At 46.5% G+C, this 24,561-nt stretch overlaps 1 protein-coding gene across 1 annotated transcript in view; it reads left to right on the top strand.

Annotated features, from left to right (window-relative positions):
- Positions 1-24,561, top strand: part of CACNA1F (calcium voltage-gated channel subunit alpha1 F) — a 123,603-nt gene extending 99,042 nt beyond the window's left edge. Inside the window, exons 39-48 of the mRNA XM_040405000.1 lie at positions 11,503-11,605; positions 12,999-13,100; positions 13,230-13,360; positions 13,910-14,014; positions 14,087-14,325; positions 16,758-16,880; positions 20,881-21,023; positions 22,364-22,470; positions 22,565-22,828; positions 23,866-24,561. Coding sequence (XP_040260934.1) covers positions 11,503-11,605; positions 12,999-13,100; positions 13,230-13,360; positions 13,910-14,014; positions 14,087-14,325; positions 16,758-16,880; positions 20,881-21,023; positions 22,364-22,470; positions 22,565-22,828; positions 23,866-24,153 — 1,605 coding nt within the window. The 3' untranslated portion in view covers positions 24,154-24,561. The remainder of the gene's footprint in view (positions 1-11,502; positions 11,606-12,998; positions 13,101-13,229; positions 13,361-13,909; positions 14,015-14,086; positions 14,326-16,757; positions 16,881-20,880; positions 21,024-22,363; positions 22,471-22,564; positions 22,829-23,865) is intronic.

The following is a 24,561-nucleotide window of genomic DNA, read 5'->3' as shown; positions in this document are numbered from 1 at the left end:
CTCCTGCGTCGATCCTGTGACGGCTTAGGAAGTCGGCTCTCGAGTTCTGAGACCCCTTTAAATGGGTTGCTGAAATGGACCGAACTTCCCTCTCTGCCCATATGAAGATCTGATCTGCTAGATCCTGAAGGAGCGGGCATCTGGTACCGCCCTGTCTTTTAGATAACATACCGTGGTAAGGTTGTCGGATAGGATCCTGACGTGCTGATCTTTGAGAAGATGTTTGGCTGCTCTCAGAGTCTTCAGCACTGCCTTCAGTTCCCGGTAGTTTGAGGATTTTATTTTGTCCTGAAGCACCCAGGAACCCTGGAAGAGATGCTGGTCCACATGCCCCCCCCCCCCAGCCATTCAGACTTGCGTCCGTGGTGACGGTTATGGCTGGAGTCAAATTCCACGGGACTCCTTTCTCCAGATTCCCTGGTTCTATCCAGCAGGACAGGGATTTTACCACTTTTTCCGATATTTTCATCCTGGAGTTCAGAGAGCGGTGGTCTCTGTTCCAGGCTGTCAAAACTGCCTTCTGGAGGGTCCTGGAGTGGAATTGGGCCCAGGGTACTATTGAGATGCAGGAGGTCATCAGTCCCAGGATCTGCATGGCTTCTCTGATTGAGTGGGTTCTCTTCTTTTTGAACAGCTCTATCTTTTGTCTTAGATTGATCTGTTTTCTCTCTGGAAGAAAGGAGTGTTGTATCCTTGTATCTAAGAGAGTGCCCAGGAATTCCTTCCTCGTGTCTGGTACCAGGTCCGATTTTGGGTAGTTCACGATCCACCCCAAGTCCTTGAATAGGGCTAAGGTCTGATGGATGTCCCCCAGTAATTTTTTAACTGAGTCTGCTATCAGTAAGAAGTCGTCCAGGTAGGGCACGATTGTAATTGAATTCTGGCGAAGGTAGGCCATCATTTCTGATACTTCTTTTGTGAATAGACGGGGGGCAGATGAGATCCCGAACGGCAGGCACTGAAACTGGTAGTGAAAGGTCTCCTCCCTGTACTTGACCGCAAACCTTAAATACTGTTGGTGTTGAAGATGTATGGGGATGTGGTAGTACGCATCCTTGAGGTCCAGTGTGCAAAGATGAGCACCTGGAGGGATCAGGGATCTTATTGACTCCATCTTGAACCTGTAGTACGTCACCCACCTGTTCAGAAATTTTAAATTGATGATTGTCCTCACCGACCCGTCTGGCTTCTTCACAAAGAAAAGTCTCGAGTAGTGGCCTGTGAACTGCTGGGGAGGAGGAACCTGGGTGATAGCTCCCAGAACCAGAAGGCTTTGAATATGTGACCGTAGTTGCTGTTGAAGGAGAGGAGATTCGAAATAGGTCACCTGGAACGTTTGTGGAGGAGGAGTTCTGAAATCTATCCTGAAGCCGTCCCTGATGGAGTCCAGGATCCATTGATTGCAAGTAACTCTCTTCCATCTTTCCCAAAAGTGACGAAGTCTCCCTCCCACTGGTCTGGCGTCATGGTTTCCCTGTATTGGTGTTGGGGTTGAAGAGGAAACCCCTACCTCTACCCTTGGGGTAGCTCCAACGGCCCGATTTTCCTTTCCCTCTATAGGCCTTGGCCTGATTTTGGCCCGAGGGTCTACGAAAGGGCTGGGGCTTTTTAGGCTTCTCTTCAGGGAACCCTTTCTTGTTATCTGCCGCATTCTGGAGGATAGAGTCCAAAACTGGGCCGAACATAAAAGAGCCAGAGAACGGAATGGAGCAGAGTCTGTTCTTTGACGCTAGTCCCCAGACCAGGACTTGAGCCAGAGGGCCCGTCTAGCAGCGTTAGTCTGAGACTGGGACTTGGCTGCGAATCTAATAGTTTCCGCTGAGGCATCCGCCAGGAAACTAGAGGCCATTTTTAGAAGCGGGAGGGACTCTAGGATTTCTTCCCTGGATGTTTTTGCCCTGAGGTGATTCTCCAGTTGATTAATCCATAAGATTAAGGCTCTGGAAACCGAAGTGGCTGCAATGTTGGTATTAATTGCGGTCGCTCCTGACTCCCAGGATTTTTTCAACAGGCCATCCAACTTTCTATCCATGGGGTCCCTCAGCTGCGACGAATCCTCAAATGGTATTGAGGTCTTTTTCACGACCTTGGCCACCTGGATATCTACTTTGGGAACTTCGTCCCAGAGGTTAGTGTCCTTTGGGTCAAATCGCAGTCGATTTTTAAAATCCCTGGGAATGAAGAGCTTCTTTTCGCCGTCAGCCCATTCCTCTGTGATGAGATCCTTAAGATTTTCATTTACTGGGAAGACCTTCTTTCTCCTGACTTTAAGACCCCCGAACATCTCGTCTTCAACCGAGCGAGTCTGTTCCTCCTCCTCAATAGCCATGGTCTGTCTAATGGCGGTGAGCAGGGAATCTAAGTCCTCGGACGAAAAGAAGTATCTCCTTTGCTCATTCTGATAGAGGGACTCTATGTCATCGTTGTCTGAGACACATAACCCCTCTTCCTCCGAGTCAGAGCCTGACTGGATCCTGGCTTTTTTGGAGGGGGGGGGGGGATGGAGGGTGTGGTGTCTGGTTAGAGGTTGCCGCCTGCACCTCCTCTCTTACAATATCCCTTAAATCTGAAAGTAGGGATGCCCGTTCGTCTTTCATAATTTTGGAAAAACATTCTGGGCATAGCTGTTTTTTCTATGACTCTAGCAGCTTTATTTGGTAGGTCGGGCATTTCCTGCCCTTCTTTTTAGGGTCCCCATGAGGCCTGTGCCCTGGTTCCTTAGAAGTCTAAGAGAAAGGGGGAATAAGGCCAATTAGGGAACTGCTGAGCCAAAAAATTTATCCCTGTTCAAAGTACGCAAGGTGACTACTTACAGGGGCCTGGACGGGGGAGTCTGAACAAGTTTCAAGCTTACTGGATGCCTGGACCTCCATGATGCAACCTACCAGGCTGCCATCTGGCGTCTTAAATAAGTTTCAGCTGACTTACCGGTCCGCCCGTCGCCGCCTGGCTCCGCCTCCGCTTGCTCTTTCCCAGGGGGACTCATTCCAGGGAAGAGTCAACCCCCAGGACATGCGAGACCACCGGTTCGGCATGTCTCCAGCATGCTGATGCGCGTCGCCATACACTTCCGGTGACGCGTACTGGCTTCTGGTCACTTGAGCGCGGACGGGATTCTGACGTCAGAGGAGCGCAGGAGCCGTAGCCGAGCCCAGAGCTCCGATGGGGAGAAGCGGCTACAGCGTCCCCGATTCGTGCGGCCGGCCAGAGAGGGAATCAGGGACTTAACCAGGGGACCGCTTCCCAGAGTGGTGCTGGTTCGGGGGCCTGCCGGAGTCTGAAGAGGAGAGGTAAGCACCCCCTGACCAGACTCGCCCCGTTCCCTACCTATCTTGCTAGGAGAGAGCTGTCTAACTCCTCCTATCCCTGTTGGGACAGGAAGAACACTGGAGCAAGGGGGTGGGGAGGGGCCCTTTAAACTGTCTCTCTTCCTATCCCAACAGAAGCCAGTAAGGACATCCTCCATGGGTGCTGTCATGGAGGACGTCCTGGAAAAATCTGTTTTTTGGGCTAATAGAGCCACAAGCAGGTTTAATAAGGCCAGTTTAGGATTCATGTTATTAGTACGGACATGGGCATATGTTTAGGTTATAGGGGTAAAATCTCATGACAGAATCCCTTTAAAACAGTCAGTAAGGGTCAATGCCTACAGATTACATATCACATCCTTTTGTCATCATTTTTCTCTGAGAAGGTAGACAAAACATCACTCATCGTGTTGTGACATTATGACTGGAGGAAGGGTGCAATAAGCTTCCAGGGGCTTGCCCCAGAATGACAACATATCAACTATCCATAGATGATGGGGGTCTGCTCGGTGGTCCACTGGGACCTTCACGATCCCAACAACAGAGGGTCCCATGTCCCATGGCCCTGTTTTCGAGATCGATGGACAGCCAACCACTGAAAACTCACAATTAAATACTTATCACCTATTCTGTGGATAGGTGGTAAGTTGTCATCCTGGAACAACTCCTTTAAGCAGTCCCAAAGGGCAAGATGAAGGACTGCCCAAAAGCGCATTCAATACTTAGTTAAAGGAGTGGGACTATATTCTTGATAACCTATCCAAAGAATAGACCACCAGTGTCATTAGCTCTCCTGTGAGGACCACATCCCCTTCATTGTTTGCATAGGCACATCTGTACGAGTAGCTGTGCTCGATACTCCAGATTGTCTCCTTCAATTATAGCCCCTTTAAACTGCTGATCAGCTGGGATCCCAAAAGTTAATACCCCTCACAATCAAACTTTGATGGCCTATTCTAAGGATAGACCATCAATAGTCCCGAAGAACCCATTTAAGATTGAACTCCATGGGTTGGATTTTAAGGTTAACCCCTTTAAAAGGGTTGGCTCCTCTTATACATTGGGGGCACATTGCCCCAATATCTGATAGGTGCAAGTCTCTAGAGCTAAGCCGACAAAGTGAAGGAGAGTGGATTTTGCATGCGCCGCTGCCCTCCATTAATTTCTATGGGACTGCTGAAAATAGCCGAGCTGGCTCGCCTATTTCCGTCAGTCCCATAGTAAGCTTCCCAGTCATTTCTATGAGACGTCCGTAAATAGTTGAGTCCCAGAGCTGGGACCCACAGTTATCAGACATTGGGGGCATATCCTAGCGATATGCCCCCAATGTATGAGATTGGCCCTTTAAGGTTGAACTCCATCTGATCCCTTGAACCTATTAATTCAGCACCAGCCTTTGTTCTAATGTCACCCATAGCTTGTTCCAGAGGCATCTCTCAACCTTATAATATAATGGGTTGTTGACTTTATTGGGGAATTACGAGAAGGTCGGAAAGCTGTGTAATGATAGAAATTACAAGTTGATGTGATAATTACCCTGCAGGGTTTTTATAGCAGCCTGTATTCTGTCGGGGCGTTGCTGACTGAGGCTGTTGTGATATATATTACTGGGTTGAGTAATATGTCATCATCCAGCAGTGAGGTGACTATAGCAGGGATGGCCAACCTTACTGACACAAAGAGCCAGAATAAAAAAAACGTATGACTACCAGGAGCCACAAGCTATACATTTACACAGGAGTCACCGTATTTTTCGCCCTATTAGATGCACCTAGGTTTTAGGGGAGAAAAATAAGAAAAAATAAATAAATAATTTCATCTGATCTGAGGTTTTTTTCTTATTTTTCATTAGCAGAGAAGAAAAGAAAAAAATTATTTTTCATCAGACCCCCAATGCTCATCTGACCTAAGATAAGATCCCCAATCCTCATCATACCTCCAAATCAGACCCCCAATGCTCAGATCAGACAACATAAATCAGACTCCCAGTGTCAGACCCCCCCGTGCTCAGATCAGACCCCCCCGTGCTCAGATCAGACCCCCCTGTGCTCAGATAAGACCCCCCTGTGCTCAGATCAGACCCCCCTGTGCTCAGATCAGACCCCCCCATGCTTAGATCAGACCCCCATGCTAAGATCAGACCCCCATGCTCAGATCTGACCACCCCATGCTCAGATCTGACCCCCCCATGCTCAGATCTGACCCCCCATGCTCAAATCTGACCCCCCATGCTCAAATCTGACCCCCTCCCATACTCAGATTAGACCCCCCATGCTCAGACCAGACTCCCATGCTCAGATCAGACCCCCAATTTTCAGATCAGACCCCCATTGCTCAGATAAGATCCCCCCATGCTCAGATAAGACACCTCCGGGCTCAGATCAGACCCTCCATGCTGAGATCAGGACCCCCCCCCCCCCCCATGCTCAGATCAGAACCTCCCATGCTGAGATCAGACCCCCATGCTCAGTACTATAAAGAAATCGCCTACCTCTCCTGATCAGGCACCTGCTACTCTGCAGGTCTGACACGGTCTCCACTGTGACCTGGTGCGCACAGCGTCAGTTCATAGCGCGCATCTCCACCTACTACGTTCTGACACTGTGCGCATCAGGACGTAGTGGCGAGCGAGCTGGAGCTGCAGAGTAGCAACGGAGCCCGATCAGGAAAGGAGATCTGAGCATGGGGTGGAGAGTGAGCCGGCCTGACTGCTTCCCAGCTCCACCGCTAGAGCCGCACTTGAAGAGGCAACTAGCTGCATGCGGCTCGAGAGCCGTGGGTTGGCCACCCCTGGACTATAGTCTTATCACTGTAGCTTCCATTTTTAATTCTGTTTCATCATTTGTTGCTGTTTCCCGGTCAGGTCTGCCCAGCAGGTTTCAGATTCCCGGTGCTCTGCCGGCGGCATCCTTGGTAAAATGAAATCATACACTGTTTGCATGTGCACATCTGCTTCTTGCTGCTTGTGACTCACAAGTTTGGGGGTGGGGGCAAGGATTTTCTTCCATGTGTCCCAGCGGCGTTACATTGTGAAGTCTCTTTCATTCTTTTCAAAGATTCTCTCCTTGGATGTCTGTGGCTTGGCGGCATGCAGAATGGACATTTACTTCCTAGCTTGGTGCATGTACATGTCATGAAGATGGTGCCAGTCTGGTTCTCCATTTGCAAAAATCAACAGCTACCATCCTGTTTGCACCTTATGCTGCCTCATTTTGTGCTATAACAGAAACCTAGATTACAATATAATTATTATTATTACTATCAATACTCTGCGTCTTTGCCAGCAGACATAGATGTTTACAGCGGCCTGTATTCCGCCTGTGATGCAGCCGCTGTGCCTCCTGGTGGGCCTACAGGAACACTGGGATTAATTTGATTCCCACTTTTACTTCTCCAGTGCACCTTCTCTTAAAGGGGTTGTGCCATAAATCACTTTTCACTCTAAAGTGTATTTTCATCAATTACTGTAGCTCCCATTCCTCGTTGGATATTTTTTTTTAAAACTTACCTAATTTGGAGTTTTTTCTTATCCCCCATCCTACTTTTTTCACTCTTAAGTGTATTTTATTTATTACTCGGGGTCTCATTCCTCCTTGGATAGTTTTGTTTTAATTTACCTCATTTGGAGTTTTCTCTTACCCCCCATGCTTCAGTCCTACAAAGTGTATTTTCATCAATTGCTCTAGCTTCCATTCTTCCTTAGATATACAGTACAGACCAAAAGTTTGGACACACCTTCTCATTCAAAGAGTTTTCTTTATTTTCATGACTATGAAGGCATCAAAACTATGAATTAACACATGTGGAATTATATACATAACAAACAAGTGTGAAACAGCTGAAAATATGTCATATTCTAGGTTCTTCAAAGTAGCCACCTTTTGCTTTGATTACTGCTTTGCACACTCTTGGCATTCTCTTGATGAGCTTCAAGAGGTAGTCCCCTGAAATGGTCTTCCAACAGTCTTGAAGGAGTTCCCAGAGATGCTTAGCACTTGTTGGCCCTTTTTGCCTTCAATCTGCGGTCCAGCTCACCCCAAACCATCTCGATTGGGTTCAGGTCCGGTGACTGTGGAGGCCAGGTCATCTGGCGCAGCACCCCATCACTCTCCTTCATGGTCAAATAGCCCTTACTTTCAAAGTTTTCCCAATTTTTCGGCTGACTGACTGACCTTCATTTCTTAAAGTAATGATGGCCACTCATTTTTCTTTACTTAGCTGCTTTTTTCTTGCCATAATACAAATTCTAACAGTCTATTCAGTAGGACTATCAGCTGTGTATCCACCCGACTTCTCCTCAACGCCACTGATGGTCCCAACCCCATTTATAAGGCAAGAAATCCCACTTATTAAACCTGACAGAGCACACCTGTGAAGTGAAAACCATTTCAGGGGACTACCTCTTGAAGCTCATCAAGAGAATGCCAAGAGTGTGCAAAGCAGTAATCAAAGCAAAAGGTGGCTACTTTGAAGAACCTAGAATATGAGATATTTTCAGTTGTTTCACACTTGTTTGTTATGTATATAATTCCACATGTGTTAATTCATAGTTTTGATGCCTTCATAGTCATGAAAATAAAGAAAACTCTTTGAATGAGAAGGTGTGTCCAAACTTTTGGTCTGTACTGTATATCTAAGGAAGAATGGAAGCTAGAGCAATTGATGAAAATACACTTTGTAGGACTGAAGCATGGGGGGTAAGAGAAAACTCCAAATGAGGTAAATTAAAACAAAACTATCCAAGGAGGAATGAGAGCCCGAGTAATAAATAAAATACACTTAAGAGGGAAAAAAGTAGGATGGGGGATAAGAAAACTCTTTGAATGAGAAGGTGTGTCCAAACTTTTGGTCTGTACTGTATATTTTTTTCAAATTGACCTCATATGGAGTTTTCTCTTATCCCCCATCCTACTTTTTTTCACTCTTAAAGTGTATCTTATTATTACTCGGGCTCTCATTCCTCCTTGGATAGTTTTGTTTTAATTTACCTCATTTGGAGTTTTCTCTTACCCCCCATGCTTCAGTCCTACAAAGTGTATTTTCATCAATTGCTCTAGCTTCCATTCTTCCTTAGATATACAGTACAGACCAAAAGTTTGGACACACCTTCTCATCCAAAGAGTTTTCTTTATTTTCATGACTATGAAGGCATCAAAACTATGAATTAACACATGTGGAATTATATACATAACAAACAAGTGTGAAACAGCTGAAAATATGTCATATTCTAGGTTCTTCAAAGTAGCCACCTTTTGCTTTGATTACTGCTTTGCACACTCTTGGCATTCTCTTGATGAGCTTCAAGAGGTAGTCCCCTGAAATGGTCTTCCAACAGTCTTGAAGGAGTTCCCAGAGATGCTTAGCACTTGTTGGCCCTTTTTGCCTTCAATCTGCGGTCCAGCTCACCCCAAACCATCTCGATTGGGTTCAGGTCCGGTGACTGTGGAGGCCAGGTCATCTGGCGCAGCACCCCATCACTCTCCTTCATGGTCAAATAGCCCTTACTTTCAAAGTTTTCCCAATTTTTCGGCTGACTGACTGACCTTCATTTCTTAAAGTAATGATGGCCACTCATTTTTCTTTACTTAGCTGCTTTTTTCTTGCCATAATACAAATTCTAACAGTCTATTCAGTAGGACTATCAGCTGTGTATCCACCCGACTTCTCCTCAACGCCACTGATGGTCCCAACCCCATTTATAAGGCAAGAAATCCCACTTATTAAACCTGACAGAGCACACCTGTGAAGTGAAAACCATTTCAGGGGACTACCTCTTGAAGCTCATCAAGAGAATGCCAAGAGTGTGCAAAGCAGTAATCAAAGCAAAAGGTGGCTACTTTGAAGAACCTAGAATATGAGATATTTTCAGTTGTTTCACACTTGTTTGTTATGTATATAATTCCACATGTGTTAATTCATAGTTTTGATGCCTTCATAGTCATGAAAATAAAGAAAACTCTTTGAATGAGAAGGTGTGTCCAAACTTTTGGTCTGTACTGTATATCTAAGGAAGAATGGAAGCTAGAGCAATTGATGAAAATACACTTTGTAGGACTGAAGCATGGGGGGTAAGAGAAAACTCCAAATGAGGTAAATTAAAACAAAACTATCCAAGGAGGAATGAGAGCCCGAGTAATAAATAAAATACACTTAAGAGGGAAAAAAGTAGGATGGGGGATAAGAAAACTCTTTGAATGAGAAGGTGTGTCCAAACTTTTGGTCTGTACTGTATATTTTTTTCAAATTGACCTCATATGGAGTTTTCTCTTATCCCCCATCCTACTTTTTTTCACTCTTAAAGTGTATCTTATTATTACTCGGGCTCTCATTCCTCCTTGGATAGTTTTGTTTTAATTTACCTCATTTGGAGTTTTCTCTTACCCCCCATGCTTCAGTCCTACAAAGTGTATTTTCATCAATTGCTCTAGCTTCCATTCTTCCTTAGATATACAGTACAGACCAAAAGTTTGGACACACCTTCTCATCCAAAGAGTTTTCTTTATTTTCATGACTATGAAGGCATCAAAACTATGAATTAACACATGTGGAATTATATACATAACAAACAAGTGTGAAACAGCTGAAAATATGTCATATTCTAGGTTCTTCAAAGTAGCCACCTTTTGCTTTGATTACTGCTTTGCACACTCTTGGCATTCTCTTGATGAGCTTCAAGAGGTAGTCCCCTGAAATGGTCTTCCAACAGTCTTGAAGGAGTTCCCAGAGATGCTTAGCACTTGTTGGCCCTTTTGCCTTCAATCTGCGGTCCAGCTCACCCCAAACTATCTCGATTGGGTTCAGGTCCGGTGACTGTGGAGGCCAGGTCATCTGGCGCAGCACCCCATCACTCTCCTTCATGGTCAAATAGCCCTTACTTTCAAAGTTTTCCCAATTTTTCGGCTGACTGACTGACCTTCATTTCTTAAAGTAATGATGGCCACTCATTTTTCTTTACTTAGCTGCTTTTTTCTTGCCATAATACAAATTCTAACAGTCTATTCAGTAGGACTATCAGCTGTGTATCCACCTGACTTCTCCTCAACGCCACTGATGGTCCCAACCCCATTTATAAGGCAAGAAATTCCACTTATTAAACCTGACAGAGCACACCTGTGAAGTGAAAACCATTTCAGGGGACTACCTCTTGAAGCTCATCAAGAGAATGCCAAGAGTGTGCAAAGCAGTAATCAAAGCAAAAGGTGGCTACTTTGAAGAACCTAGAATATGAGATATTTTAAGTTGTTTCACACTTGTTTGTTATGTATATAATTCCACATGTGTTAATTCATAGTTTTGATGCCTTCATAGTCATGAAAATAAAGAAAACTCTTTGAATGAGAAGGTGTGTCCAAACTTTTGGTCTGTACTGTATATCTAAGGAAGAATGGAAGCTAGAGCAATTGATGAAAATACACTTTGTAGGACTGAAGCATGGGGGGTAAGAGAAAACTCCAAATGAGGTAAATTAAAACAAAACTATCCAAGGAGGAATGAGACCCCGAGTAATAAATAAAATACACTTAAGAGTGAAAAAAGTAGGATGGGGGATAAGAAAACTCTTTGAATGAGAAGGTGTGTCCAAACTTTTGGTCTGTACTGTATATTTTTTTCAAATTGACCTCATATGGAGTTTTCTCTTATCCCCCATCCTACTTTCTTTCACTCTTAAAGTGTATCTTATTATTACTCGGGCTCTCATTCCTCCTTGGATAGTTTTGTTTTAATTTACCTCATTTGGAGTTTTCTCTTACCCCCCATGCTTCAGTCCTACAAAGTGTATTTTCATCAATTGCTCTAGCTTACATTCTTCCTTAGATATATATTTTTTTCAAATTGACCTCATATGGAGTTTTCTCTTATCCCCCATGTTTGATTCCTACTTTCTGGTTTGTCATTTGTCTGCTATCCTGTCATGCCTCAGGGCAATGAGATGTGTCCTGACATGAGATCACGTGACACTAACCACGTCCCTTGTTCATACAAATTACGCTTTCTACATCCTACATTACAAGGCCTCAATGCAGGACGTAACCTACAGCAACTGAGTATCAAAACATTTGCCAAAAGGCACAATAGTAGGGTAATAATTGAAAAGGGTGGTATTTGGGAAAAGTGATATAACATGATTTGCTTCACTTTCTTGCTGGCCGCTGTTCAATGGTTCATTGTAAATCTTGCATAAATGTCTCCGCAGAGATTGGTCGCCATGAATATGCCCCTAAATGCAGACGGTACTGTGACATTCAATGCTACTCTTTTTGCCCTGGTACGGACCTCACTAAAAATAAAAACTGAAGGTAAAGTGGTCCTTTGTACATATGGAGGGAGTGGAGTATCAGGGTGAATTCACATGCGGCAGATTTTTTGCAGAAACGTCTGCAACTGATAATCTGCTCCATCCACCTAAATGGAATAGATTTGGCGGGAAGCTTCAGATAATTGTGAAACTCGCAGAGAGATCTACAACATATCTGCTATTGTCAAATGACTGATTTAAAGGGGTTTTCCTGGAATTAAAGGGGTTGCCTCACCTTGAGCAATTGGTGGCATATCACTAGGATATGCCACCATTGTCAGATAGGTGGCACTTATCTCTAGAATTAAGCTCCCAAAGAGAAGAAGAGCACATACACGGCTGCCCTCCATTCATTTCTATAGGGGTGCCGAAAACAGCCGAGTGCTGGTTCTGGTTATTCCGGCAGCCCTATAGAAGGGAACGGAGCGGTGGCCGTGCTTGCGATGTGCACTCTCCATTCATTTCCATGGGACTTCCGAAAAAAGTCACTCACATAAAAATTAATGTAGGGCAGGGCCGCACATGCATAGTGCACTCTCTCGATCTTTGGGTGCTCCGTTCTCGAAAAAGGTTCAGGTCCCATTTCTGACAATGATAGCATTTCCTAGCGATATGCCACCAATGTTCGAGGTGAGACAACCCCTTTAAACATTGATGGCCTGTCCTCAGGATAGGTCACCAGTATCAGATTGGTGGAGGTCCAACGCCTGTCACCTCAACTGCTTGAAGGGCTCGCGTTGCTCAGAAAAGTGCCACTGTCCCTTCATAGTATACCAATAGCCTCCCTAGTGGCCGTGCTCGGTATTGCTGCTCACTGCTATTCACTTGAATATGACGGAGCAGCACAACGGACAGGTGACACATGAACATGAAGTCACAACCCGAGGAGGAGGACAAGCTTTGCGGCCCTTTCCAGCTGCTGATTGAGGGTGTGCTGGGAGGGGCCCCAAACCAAACGGATATTGATGACCTATCGCCTTCACAACCCCTTTAAATCTAACATGGATTTTTTTCAAGGCTGATGGATATGCCACAGATCCACATGAGGGTTAGACCCATTGCTATTCATTTTTTGCCTAAAATAAGAAACGGAACACGTTTTTTCTGCTCTAGTACCTAAAATCCACAGTCAGAAAATTTCCAATGTGAGAGAACGGGGTTATGGAAACCCCACTCACATGCATTGGATGCGGATTCCATGCAGATTTTGGCGCAGAATACGTGCCAACATTTTGGTCCAAGCTGCAGAAATCCTTGTTGCTATGGCAGATGTGAATGGCAGAAATGAAATTCCGTGTGAAATTCGCTTCGCGGCTTGAAGCGCTGCACAGTGCTTGGCCTAGTTATATTTTTAGCAGGCCTCCTATGATAATTATTCTTCCATGTCTTTTTAGGGAATCTGGAAGCTGCTAACGAGGAGCTGAGAGCTGTCATTAAGAAAATCTGGAAAAGAACCAAACAGAATATACTCGATGAAGTCATCCCTCCCCCGGAAGGTCAGTCCTGTGTATATTATATACAGTATACAGGGTCACTGAGAAAGGGTTGTATGTCGCCCATGTTTGTGTCGCCAGGATCTATGGGTCGTACAGAAAAATGCTCACTTAGTACGTTTTATCTTTCAGAGGAGGAAGTAACAGTGGGGAAATTTTACGCCACTTTCCTGATCCAAGATTACTTCCGGAAATTTCGTCGCAGGAAGGAAAAGGGTCTTCTCGGAACAGAAAACCTGCCAAACAATTCTACCACGTTGCAGGTCGATAACCATTTTGCAATAGGCGCATTGTAACACAATTCATTAAAGTAGGATAAAAAAAACGAAGTGAATGTCCACCCTAGATCACCATTTTGTCCTATATTCTTTGCTGATTCGCTTCTTAATATACCTTCATTGCGATCAAAGCTCCATTTTGACTGATACATAGCTGCAAATCTCCTACAGAGATAGATTTTTAAAAAATATAAAAAAATCCGGCTTTCTCCAGCCACCACTAGAGGGAGCACACTGCGTACTGTCACACATTAAACTGAATATTAACACAGTATGCTGCGCTCCTTCTTGGTCCTTCATCAGGCCACGCAAGAGGACCTCTGGGTATCAAGAATGAACTAGGGTAACTAATTTTGGACAGAGACAGACATGCCATGGGATGTTAAAGACACATACCAAGATTTGGACGCAAAAAAAAGGAGATCATCAGTATAAAACACTCGGAAAACCCCTTTAATGCCATCTTTGATTTCTAACGCTTGTATTTTAATTGCTAATTTCTGTTCTATATATCATGCCCTTCCTCTTCTCCAGGCTGGACTACGGAGCCTACAGGATCTGGGATCTGAGATTCGAAGAGCGTTGTCCTGTGATCTTGAAGAAGAAGACCTGTCTGCATTTAGAGGTTTGGGGCTTCAGGTATGGAATCCGTTATATGTGACTGAAATATGTGTCCTCCTGAACGACATACCAATGTTATCTTGGTTTCAGGTGGTAGAGGAGACGGCGTTATGTGAAGGTGACCCAGATTTGGTCAAGGAACGTCAGCTTTCTTCATCTGTACTCTCCCTCACCAACTCTATTGGAGGGCGCGAGGAGCCACCTTCTGCCCCCCGCAGATCTTCTCTCGTCAACCGATCTGGTGGAGGATCCAAAGACAGCCTTTTGACCCCTCCTCCAGCACCGACCAGTGGGACCAGTGTGAAGAAGAGGCAGCTCAGCACACGCAGGTAAACTGGGTGCAGTTAACAGGACTGAAAGGTTCATAGTCTTCGAAGATCATATGGTATCAGAGGAGTCAACTGCGTCTCCTGATAGCAGCAAGTCTCAGTTACCGCCACCTGCCCACAACAGAGACAATCAGCGATGCTTGTACAGTTACGGGAGTAATTTGCCAACTGCTGCTCATATAGATCACCCCACTATATCTATCATACCTCCCTATGAACCTCAAGGGGGGGATTTATGCAAATGTGACAAAGGGGTATAAGCTGCTGCCGGACGCCTCTGGCGGCGACGTATCTCTCTAGAGAAGAAAAAATCAGGTGTGTTGGAATCCAACATGCCTAATCCTTCATTACCCCCACATATGCCATTAGGGGAGAGTCCATACACCTTCATACCCATAAGATCAGGGGAGTAGCTACCATGGAAGCAGGGGAACCGGCTTCTACGGGGCCCGGACCAGGAAGGAGCCCAGGAGGAGGACAAATAGATTTATTTTCAGGGCCCAAGGACTTGTGAGTATGGTTCTCCTAGTCCTAGTGCTGGTATTACTCACCGCTCCCTGGTTCTCCTCTCCGGGCATCTGCGCTGCACTAAGTCCTGGCAGCGCACAGCTTTAGGACGGGACGTAGTTCCGTAACACTGTGTCATGTCAGATCACAGTGTAGTGCTTGCCTAGACATAGTGCTTCGCAAACAGCGGAGGTGCCCGTAGGAGGAAAAGAGAGGTGAGTATTTTTTTTTGGTCTAGTGTGGGGTCTGCATTAAGGGGACTGAGAGGGGCCCCGGTTCAAAAATTTGCTGTGGAGCCCAGTCAGTTCTATCTACACCACTGCATAAGATAGTCAGCTGGTCCCATTAGAAATGGCAATTTTGGATAACTTTGGCCTTACAAGTATGGCACCCAAGGAATAAGGTGGTTTAGCATCCGACTCCCACTAAGATGGGATTTAGTGTAGCATCAAGTTCAAGTCAAAAACGTATTACCTCACTTCAGGACATAGGGCCACAAGATATTTCACTTTGTCCCCTCTCCAGACATGTCTGTTTTAGTAACTACTTACCCCCCAATGTAATAACAATTCTAGGGCTTCTATTCTTATGACTCTATGTTGTCCCATTCCTATATTATTCCTTCTAGAATTTATAAATGAATCTGCAGCAGTTTGTAATGAAGGTTCAGACGGGTGTTACCTGTTGGGGGTGTATCCCTCCACAGTCTGACATTGGCAGCACTGATTGGATAATGTCAGACTGTTCAGGGACACGCCCCCACTGGTAACAACCATCTGGATATTCACTGCAAACTGCTATTAAAGGGAACCTGTCACCAGGATTTTGTGCATAGAGCTGAGGACATGGGTTGCTAGATGGCCGCTAGCACATCTGCAATACCCAGTCCCCATAGCTCTGTATGCTTTTATTGTGTTAAAAACCCGTTTTGTTCCATATGCAAATGAACCTGATATGAGTCCTGTGTCCGGAGATGAGTCAAATTTTCTGAGCCCAGCACCGCCCCGCGTCCTCCGAATCTCCTCCTTGCTGGCTGACGTCACAGAGCTGGAGAGCCGAAATCTCGCGATGCGCGAGCTAGCGCATGCGCAGTGTCGGCATCATGTTCATTCCCTGTGCTGGCATCAACACAGGGAACGAAATACGCATGCGCTAGCTCGCGCATCGCGAGATTTCGGCGCTCCAGCTCTGTGACGTCAGCCAGCAAGGAGGAGATTCGGAGGACGCGGGGCGGTGCTGGGCTCCTTTCCGCTGGACTCATCTCCGGACACAGGACTCATATCAGGTTCATTTGCATATGGATCAAAACGGTTTTTTAACACAATAAAAGCGCAGAGAGCTGTGGGGACTGGGTATTGCGGATGTGCTAGCGGCCATCTAGCAGCCCATGTCCCCAGCTCTGTGCACAAAATCCCGGTGACAGGTTCCCTTTAATTCATTCATAATGTCAAGTAGGAATAATAAAGAAATGTCACAACATAGAGCAGGGATCAGCAACATTCGGCACTCCAGCTGTTGTGAAACTACAACTACTCCCAGCATGCAAACTTCCTCAGCTGTTCTTGTAACTCATATAAACATGAAAGGAGCATTCTGGGAGTTGTAGTTTCAGAACAACTGGAGTACTGGAGGTTGCTGATCCCTGACATAGGGTCATAAGAATAGATGCTCCTCGATTGTTATTACAAGGGGAATGAAATTCAGGAGGGGTGACGGACACCGGCGGACCTCACATGCCAGGCAGTTTTATTAGAAATGCCTTTTCTTGTCCGTGTCTGCGGACAAGAATAGGACATGTTCTATTTTTTTGCGGAACGGAAATGCGGAAGTGTGCTGTCTGCATCTTTTCCGGCCCCATTGAAAATGAATCGGTCCGCAAAATTGTGTGAATGGACCCTAAATCTGTGCATCTTTTTTTTATCTAGAAGAAGCTCAGATGCAACCTTTATACCACCCACCGTGCACGAGCAAGAGGAAACCGCTACTGAAGATGAACAGAGGTCGAAGACATCCTCCCCTGTCTACCCCCTGAACAATGAGACGGAGAGGTATACTAGAGTATATATCAGCAGTGGGAGCGTATAATGCTAAGGAGGTGTTCAGTCAGCGCGTTTCGGCAGTGCACATCGGTAGGAAATACTAAATATCCAGGGGCGGACTTGGAGCTTAAAGTTGGCCTGGAAAAAAATTAAATAAAAGAGGCACCATGTTGTAGGTGGGCCCAAATACCATAGTGCAGCACAGAATACCGCCCCAGCAGAACCAAATACCACAGTGCAGCACAGAATACCGCCCCAGCAGAACCAAATACCACAGTGCAGCACAGAATACCGCCCCAGCAGAACCAAATACCACAGTGCAGCACAGAATACCGCCCCAGCAGAACCAAATACCACAGTGTAGCACAGAATACCGCCCCAGCAAGACCAAATACCACAGTGCAGCACAGAATACCGCCCCAGCAGAACCAAATACCACAGTGTAGCACAGAATAATGCCGCCTCCTGCAGTATTCAACTGTATCACCGTCCTGAGGATGGCGCTACAGTTGAATTCAAGATGGCACCTATGGCCAGTGGCCAGGTGCATAAGTACCTAATGCTTCTAGCATTAATTATTACTGAGAGCATTAGATCATTATGTATCCAGCCAGCAGCCATGAGAAGTGCTTAGGTGGCCATCCTGGGCATCGGCCCACCTGGAAATCTCCCTGTACAGTCTATGGCCAGTCCGCCCCTTGCAGTGAAGCAGACAGCCGCTCACCAATGCCTTTAGTAGGGCATCAGTACTGACGTGTTTTGGCTTACTAAGAGCTTTTCCGAATCAATGATGCCAAGTTCACTATTGTGTTCATGTCAGGGTGACCACACATGGTGGCTGCTGGATCTACATGCAGATTACCGGGCTGCACTTTCTGTTGTTTCCGATGGCAAGTACAGGTGCGGCTCAGCAATTAGGGGCGATCCTGTCTTCAGGCTCCCTCGACAGGGTTGTTTGGTTTAGAAACCGCCGTTTTGAAATGAATAAAGGATCCTCATGTATTATCTCTTTCCGGAGGACCCATCAGATCTAATTATTACTGTGATTTCACTAAGAACTAAGTAATGCCTTATTTCCCCTGTGGTGGCGCTGTAGGGAGTTAACGACTTGCTGCTTGTGTACCTTACAGACGATTGTTAGGGGTCTTAAAGGGGTGTTCCCATCTCAGACTATGAGGATATGCCCCCCCATTGTATGATAGGTGCGGGACCCACACCTACATCGAGAACGGATCCCTGAGAGTTGTGGAGAACACACTGCACATGCGCGGCCGCCCTGCATTTATTTCTATGGGGCTGCCGAAAATTTCCGTCGGCCCCAAAGAAATGAATAGGAGAAATTGCCGTGCAAGCGAGGTGCTCTCCCATTCACTTCTATGGGGAGAGCGCTTGGCGGTGGCCGGTCCTCCAGCCACAACCTTCCCCGCTCCGTTTTCTCCTAACGATATGCCCCCATTGTCTGAGATGGGAATACCCCTTTAAGCTGGCCATACACATTATACTTTTGTGAGTCAAACCCACCGAGAACAGTGGGTTCGGCTGACACACTAATGTGTGTGAGGGGCTTCCAACTCTCCCCCGACAGATGATGTTGAGGGACAAAAGGATCGGGCAAAATGAATATTTTCACCCAATCCAGAACTGTCTGGCCGCAGCAGCCCTCTCCGCATAGCATACGCCAAGCGGAACCTGTACGTGTATGGGGAAGCCGGGAAGGAGACGGACGGGAGAGTTTTCAGGCAAACCATTAAATGAGCACGGCCAGCTTATCATCGTGGGACCTTTTTAGCAAAAAGAGATTGTCCAAAGCATAACGCCTGGATAAGGACTAGAAACTAGATCTGTCTCTAGCGACATTGATCCATCAGCACGCGGCCTGAGGTCCCCTTGTTTTCCCGGCATTGTTAAGCAAGATCCCCAGCAATGCTTTTCTTGGAAAGATCGATTCATCAACCGAGTCTAAGAGTTAAACCCCCGGGGTTTACTTATGCAGTTAACCCACACCCCTGAGACTCAGCAGAGCGGATCATGTCACATGGACAATCCTCCATCCGGTATATCACATCTGCTAAAGGAACGGCTTCCCCCATTGCAGATTGTCCACATACAGTGTGCAGGTTTATGTGATGCAGAGGTACATATTTATTAGGCACGGTGCCAAAAAACCATTGATATCGACAGTTTTCTTCGACAGCGGGTTGTGTACCTTGTGACAGCAATTGCAGCGTTGCCACCATCCTTTACTGCATAGGAAATCATCAGCCAGTTCTTCTTCCAGGAGCAGATAGGTGGCTGCCAAACACGGTTTGCTGCCGGAAATTGAGGATATGTTCACACGTGATGTATACGCTGCAGATTTTCCATGGCGGATTACAGTACCGACAAAGGAAGGGCGTGAGGTTTTACAAAATCTCATCCGCATGCTGCGGAAAAATAAAGTCCACAACTTGACCTGCAGAAGTTAAGTCCGGAAGATGTCATTTGATGCTGCGGATTTCGGACACGGATTAAAATCTGCAGCATACTATGCATTCCGCGACAAAATCCAAAGCAGGAATTCTGGCAGATATTCCATTGCAGAAAATCCTCTGCGGACCTGTCCCATGTGGACGTACCCCAAGGATCAGATCTGTCCCTGTATTGCCTGTCCCATGTGGACGTACCCCAAGGATCAGATCTGTCCCTGTATTGCCTGTCCCATGTGGTCGTACCCCAAGGATCAGATCTGTCCCTGTATTGCCTGTCCCATGTGGACGTACCCCAAGGATCAGATCTGTCCCTGTATTGCCTGTCCCATGTGGACGTACCCCAAGGATCAGATCTGTCCCTGTATTGCCTGTCCCATGTGGACGTACCCCAAGGATCAGATCTGTCCCTGTATTGCCTGTCCCATGTGGACGTACCCCAAGAATCAGATCTGTCCCTGTATTGCCTGTCCCATGTGGACGTACCCCAAGGATCAGATCTGTCCCTGTATTGCCTGTCCCATGTGGACGTACCCCAAGAATCAGATCTGTTCCTGTATTGCCTGTCCCATGTGGACGTACCCCAAGGATCAGATCTGTCCCTGTATTGCCTGTCCCATGTGGACGTACCCCAAGGATCAGATCTGTCCCTGTATTGCCTGTCCCATGTGGACGTACCCCAAGGATCAGATCTGTCCCTGTATTGCCTGTCCCATGTGGACGTACCCCAAGGATCAGATCTGTCCCTGTATTGCCTGTCCCATGTGGACGTACCCCAAGGATCAGATCTGTCCCTGTATTGCCTGTCCCATGTGGACGTACCCCAAGGATCAGATCTGTCCCTGTATTGCCTGTCCCATGTGGACGTACCCCAAGGATCAGATCTGTCCCTGTATTGCCTGTCCCATGTGGACGTACCCCAAGGATCAGATCTGTCCCTGTATTGACTGTCCAATGTGGACGTACCCCAAGGATCAGATCTGTCCCTGTATTGACTGTCCAATGTGGACGTACCCCAAGGATCAGATCTGTCCCTGTATTGCCTGTCCCATGTGGACGTACCCCAAGGATCAGATCTGTCCCTGTATTGCCTGTCCCATGTGGACGTACCCCAAGGTTCAGATCTGTCCCTGTATTGCCTGTCCCATGTGGACGTACCCCAAGGATCAGATCTGTCCCTGTATTGCCTGTCCCATGTGGACGTACCCCAAGGATCAGATCTGTCCCTGTATTGCCTGTCCCATGTGGACGTACCCCAAGGATCAGATCTGTCCCTGTATTGCCTGTCCCATGTGGACGTACCCCAAGGATCAGATCTGTCCCTGTATTGCCTGTCCCATGTGGACGTACCCCAAGGATCAGATCTGTCCCTGTATTGCCTGTCCCATGTGGACGTACCCCAAGGTTCAGATCTGTCCCTGTATTGCCTGTCCCATGTGGACGTACCCCAAGGTTCAGATCTGTCCCTGTATTGCCTGTCCCATTTCCAGTTCAGCTCATTCATTGCATAATTTTATTCCCTTTTTTGTTTTCTCTTCCCATAGGAAGCAAAATCTGGAGGACTCTTTGAAGCGCCCCGTGTCTCCAGAAGAAAGAAAACACTTTCCATCCACACCCGCAGCACCTGCTAATGGCACTGTAGATGGCAGAGGACCACCTCGACGGCGACTTCTACCCCCTACTCCAGGTTTGGAAGCTCCTTTAATTCATACAGAACCAGAACAGCTTTTTTTTAAGGGGTAGCAGTGGCCCCGGCCGGTCTTTGTTTTTTACCTAAATAATAGCATCATATCCATGTGACCACTGCAGCCAATCAGTAGCGATGCTACTATATATAGCACAAGACTGCTGAGGCCATAGATTGTCTGCAGTGGTCATGTGCTGCTGCGGCACGTCATGGCAGCAGTGGTCACAGCAGCAGCTTTGGATTGAAATGTTGTAATATTTCTTGCAGCTAGTTTTATTTCTTTAAAGGGGTTATCCAGGAATTTGATATATTGATGGCCTCTTCTCAGGATAGTTCATCACTATCATATCAGTGGGGGTTCTGGTAGCTGTTTGAAGGGGCTGCTGCAGTCACCTGAGCTCCGGTGAGCGCTGAGGTCTCTTCACAGCTAACCAACCACAGCGCTGTCCATTGTGTAGTGGCTGTGCTTGGTATTACAGCTCAGCCCCATTCACTTGAATGGGACTGGCTGTGCCTAGGCCACGTGACCGATGTACAGTGATGACACTGGCCTTAGAAGAAGCATAAGCGCTCAGGAAGCACCACAGCCTCTTCGAACTGATCGGCGGGGTCCGGTCCTCTGCCGATCTGATATTGATGACCAGTGATGAGCAAATCGACTTCGGATTCGCAAAAAAACATCGTTGTAATACTGTATGGAGTTCCGGCTCCGTACATAATTAGAATGTCTTGGCTTCGATGAGCCAAAGTTAGTACTTTGCGAAAGTCGCGTGAGACTTTGTGTAATAACTTTGGGAATTAATTATACTGTAAAAAAACCTTGGTACCGAACTCGGGTTCGGTTCCTAGTGGTACCTTGGAACCAAACCCGAGTTCGGTACCAAGGTTTTTTTACAGTATAATTAATTCCCAAAGTTATTACACAAAGTCTCGCGCGACTTCCGAAGTCGATTCACTCATCCCTATTGATGACCTGTCCTGTCATCAATATCAACAACCCCTTTAAATAATTGGCAGCGGATCCTATTGGTTTTGATTAGAGCATCTGATAGCGGGCAAACCCCTAACCTTTCCTAATGGGAGAGACAGGGATTGAACAATTGGGTCTTGTACAATATTGGTTAGTTTCTCCAGGAGATAAGCTGCCTTACAACTATTTATCTCCCTCCCACTAGAACGATATTTCAGCTAATGCTAAATTATTCTTCATGCAATGGGATTTCTAGCTGTGAATCTCTAAGCCTATGCTCTACAGACAATCTCTAGTAACGCCGTGACACAACTAATATCACCTATGTCAGATCCATACTCAACACGGTGATACTTTCTTTGGATCATAGGAAGCAAATCCGCATTCAGTATCCAGTGCCTGAAAAGACAGGGAAGTTGTGATGATATCCCTATCCCAGGAACATACCATCAAAACGCGCCGCCCTGCCGAACCAGAGTGAGTAGCGCTTGTTTCCTTCACTCTTGGACCCTCCATTTGTATTTTCATACTTTCTTAAATGTTCACTTCAATCCTATTGCATCGTCTACAGGTTTACGGAAGCTCAGACTCCTGGCAAAGAAACGATTATCCAGCAAGCGGTCCACACTCCTGGGCCAATCCCCCAAAACGTGGTCGTCTACTCTATGCCCCTCTTATTTTGGTGGAGGAAGACAGCAGCCTGCCCACTATCCCTTGCTCTCACTGGTATAGAGAAGAAGAGGACAAGGCACCTTACTGCACTTATACCCAGCTTCATGTGCCTGGGCAGAGGCTGAAGGAAAAGAGAGGGAGCGCAGATAGCCTAGTGGAGGCGGTAAGTAGTCATGGAACTACTCTTCCTCCTGGTCTGACATCAAGTGTGGAGAGACACGACCACAGCCGTCCAATGCCTAGCAAGTATTGTGCATGGGTCCAATTCTAATCATTAGAATGCATGTATGATACACACTGAGCCTTGGATGGTTGCTTTGATAATTGTCCCATGCAGCGTACAGTCACATCTTTCCATGTCTGATGCCAGATGAGGTGGGAGAGTACACCTGCGCAACCCCTTTAATGGGGAACCGGTCACCTGCTTTGGGACCACTAAACCACCAACAAGCTGAGGTTTAGGGTCCCGAACTTGCTCATACCATACCTATTTGTCTCCACCAAAGAAAGTAAATGAAATTCAAACTTACTGGAGAAGAGTCCGGGACTCTTCTCCAGTGGCTTCGGGCACGTGTGCAATGTGCTGATGAAGCTTCACTGGATATGCACTGCACGGCGGGATAGTGGAAGTAAGATGTACTCCTCTCCTCAGCTTCATCACAGTACATGTGCCAGATGCTGCTGAGGAAGAGTCCTGGACTCTTCTCCTGGTAAGTTTGAATTTCATTTTACAGGGATGGATAGTTATGTTATGGGCGGGTTTGAGATCCTAAACCCTAGCTGCATAATGGCATGTTGGTGGTTTAGTAGCCCCAAACCAGATGACAGGTTCCCATTAAGGGTTAGTGCAGGAAGACATGGAAGTTGTGACTATATGCTAGATGGGACAGTTACCGAAGCAAATGTCCAAGGCATGGTTTCCATTCATTAGAATTGGACCCTTGCACAATGCTTGGTTGGCGTCGGACGATTGTCTCCCAACCAGCGTGCGGTTGAGTCTCTGCACACTTGACCTGGAGGGAGAGTACTTGACCACTAAATCTAAAGCTGTCGGCCAAACACTCTCCGTTTCTGCAGGACGAGCCATTAGACATATGATTGGGAGACCATTGACTGAAAAGGTGCCTTCTGACTGTCACGTACACAGAGGAATCATTATTTGCACAACCAAAAGATATTTCCTTTTTCTTTCTCCCATAGGTTTTGATATCTGAGGGTCTGGGCCTCTACGCACGGGACCCAAAGTTTGTTGCTTTCGCTAAACGCGAGATTGCAGATGCCTGTCACATGACCATTGATGAGATGGAGAGTGCCGCCAGCGACCTTCTAAGCCAGAGCCGAAAAAGTAGTTGGAGCGGAAGCACCGGAGGGAGACCTAATGGAGATGACATGATGGGACAAGGACCTGTTTACAGCGACGAAGAATCGGTGCACTGCAGAGATGAGGAGGAGCTGAGGGATGAAATGGCGTGCGTATCCTCATTCTGAGACTCTATTTCCTTCTGAGAGGGAGACTAGCCAAAGCACCTTTATTGTGAGCAGATACTACACCAATATGGACGCTTGTCAGTTCTCGTCATTCTACATGCTCATAGAATAAGGCAATAACCCCAATAACCTGCATGGTCCGAGGCTAGTATAATACTGTCTTCTTCCCATTTTGTGCAAGAATCTCCTGAATGCGTAGATGGATTTAGCGCAGGAAGATGATGGCCTCGTATGAGCCGTGCACCTGCCTCGGTCATCCTATGACAACTCTTTGTGCTCGGTGCTTAAAGGAGTTGTCCAGGTTAAAGTCAGGCTCAGAATGGTATGCAATAATAAAAGAAGTCATACTCACCATATCGATCCTCTGTTCAGAGGCTTTCCGGTCCCCCGCCAGTCTCTACTGGGGGG

The sequence above is a fragment of the Bufo bufo genome, chromosome 8 (genome assembly GCF_905171765.1).
Source record: "Bufo bufo chromosome 8, aBufBuf1.1, whole genome shotgun sequence".
NCBI lineage: Eukaryota > Metazoa > Chordata > Amphibia > Anura > Bufonidae > Bufo > Bufo bufo.
The sequence above is the reverse complement of the archived record's forward strand: the minus strand, read 5'-3'. Positions and strand labels throughout refer to the sequence as shown.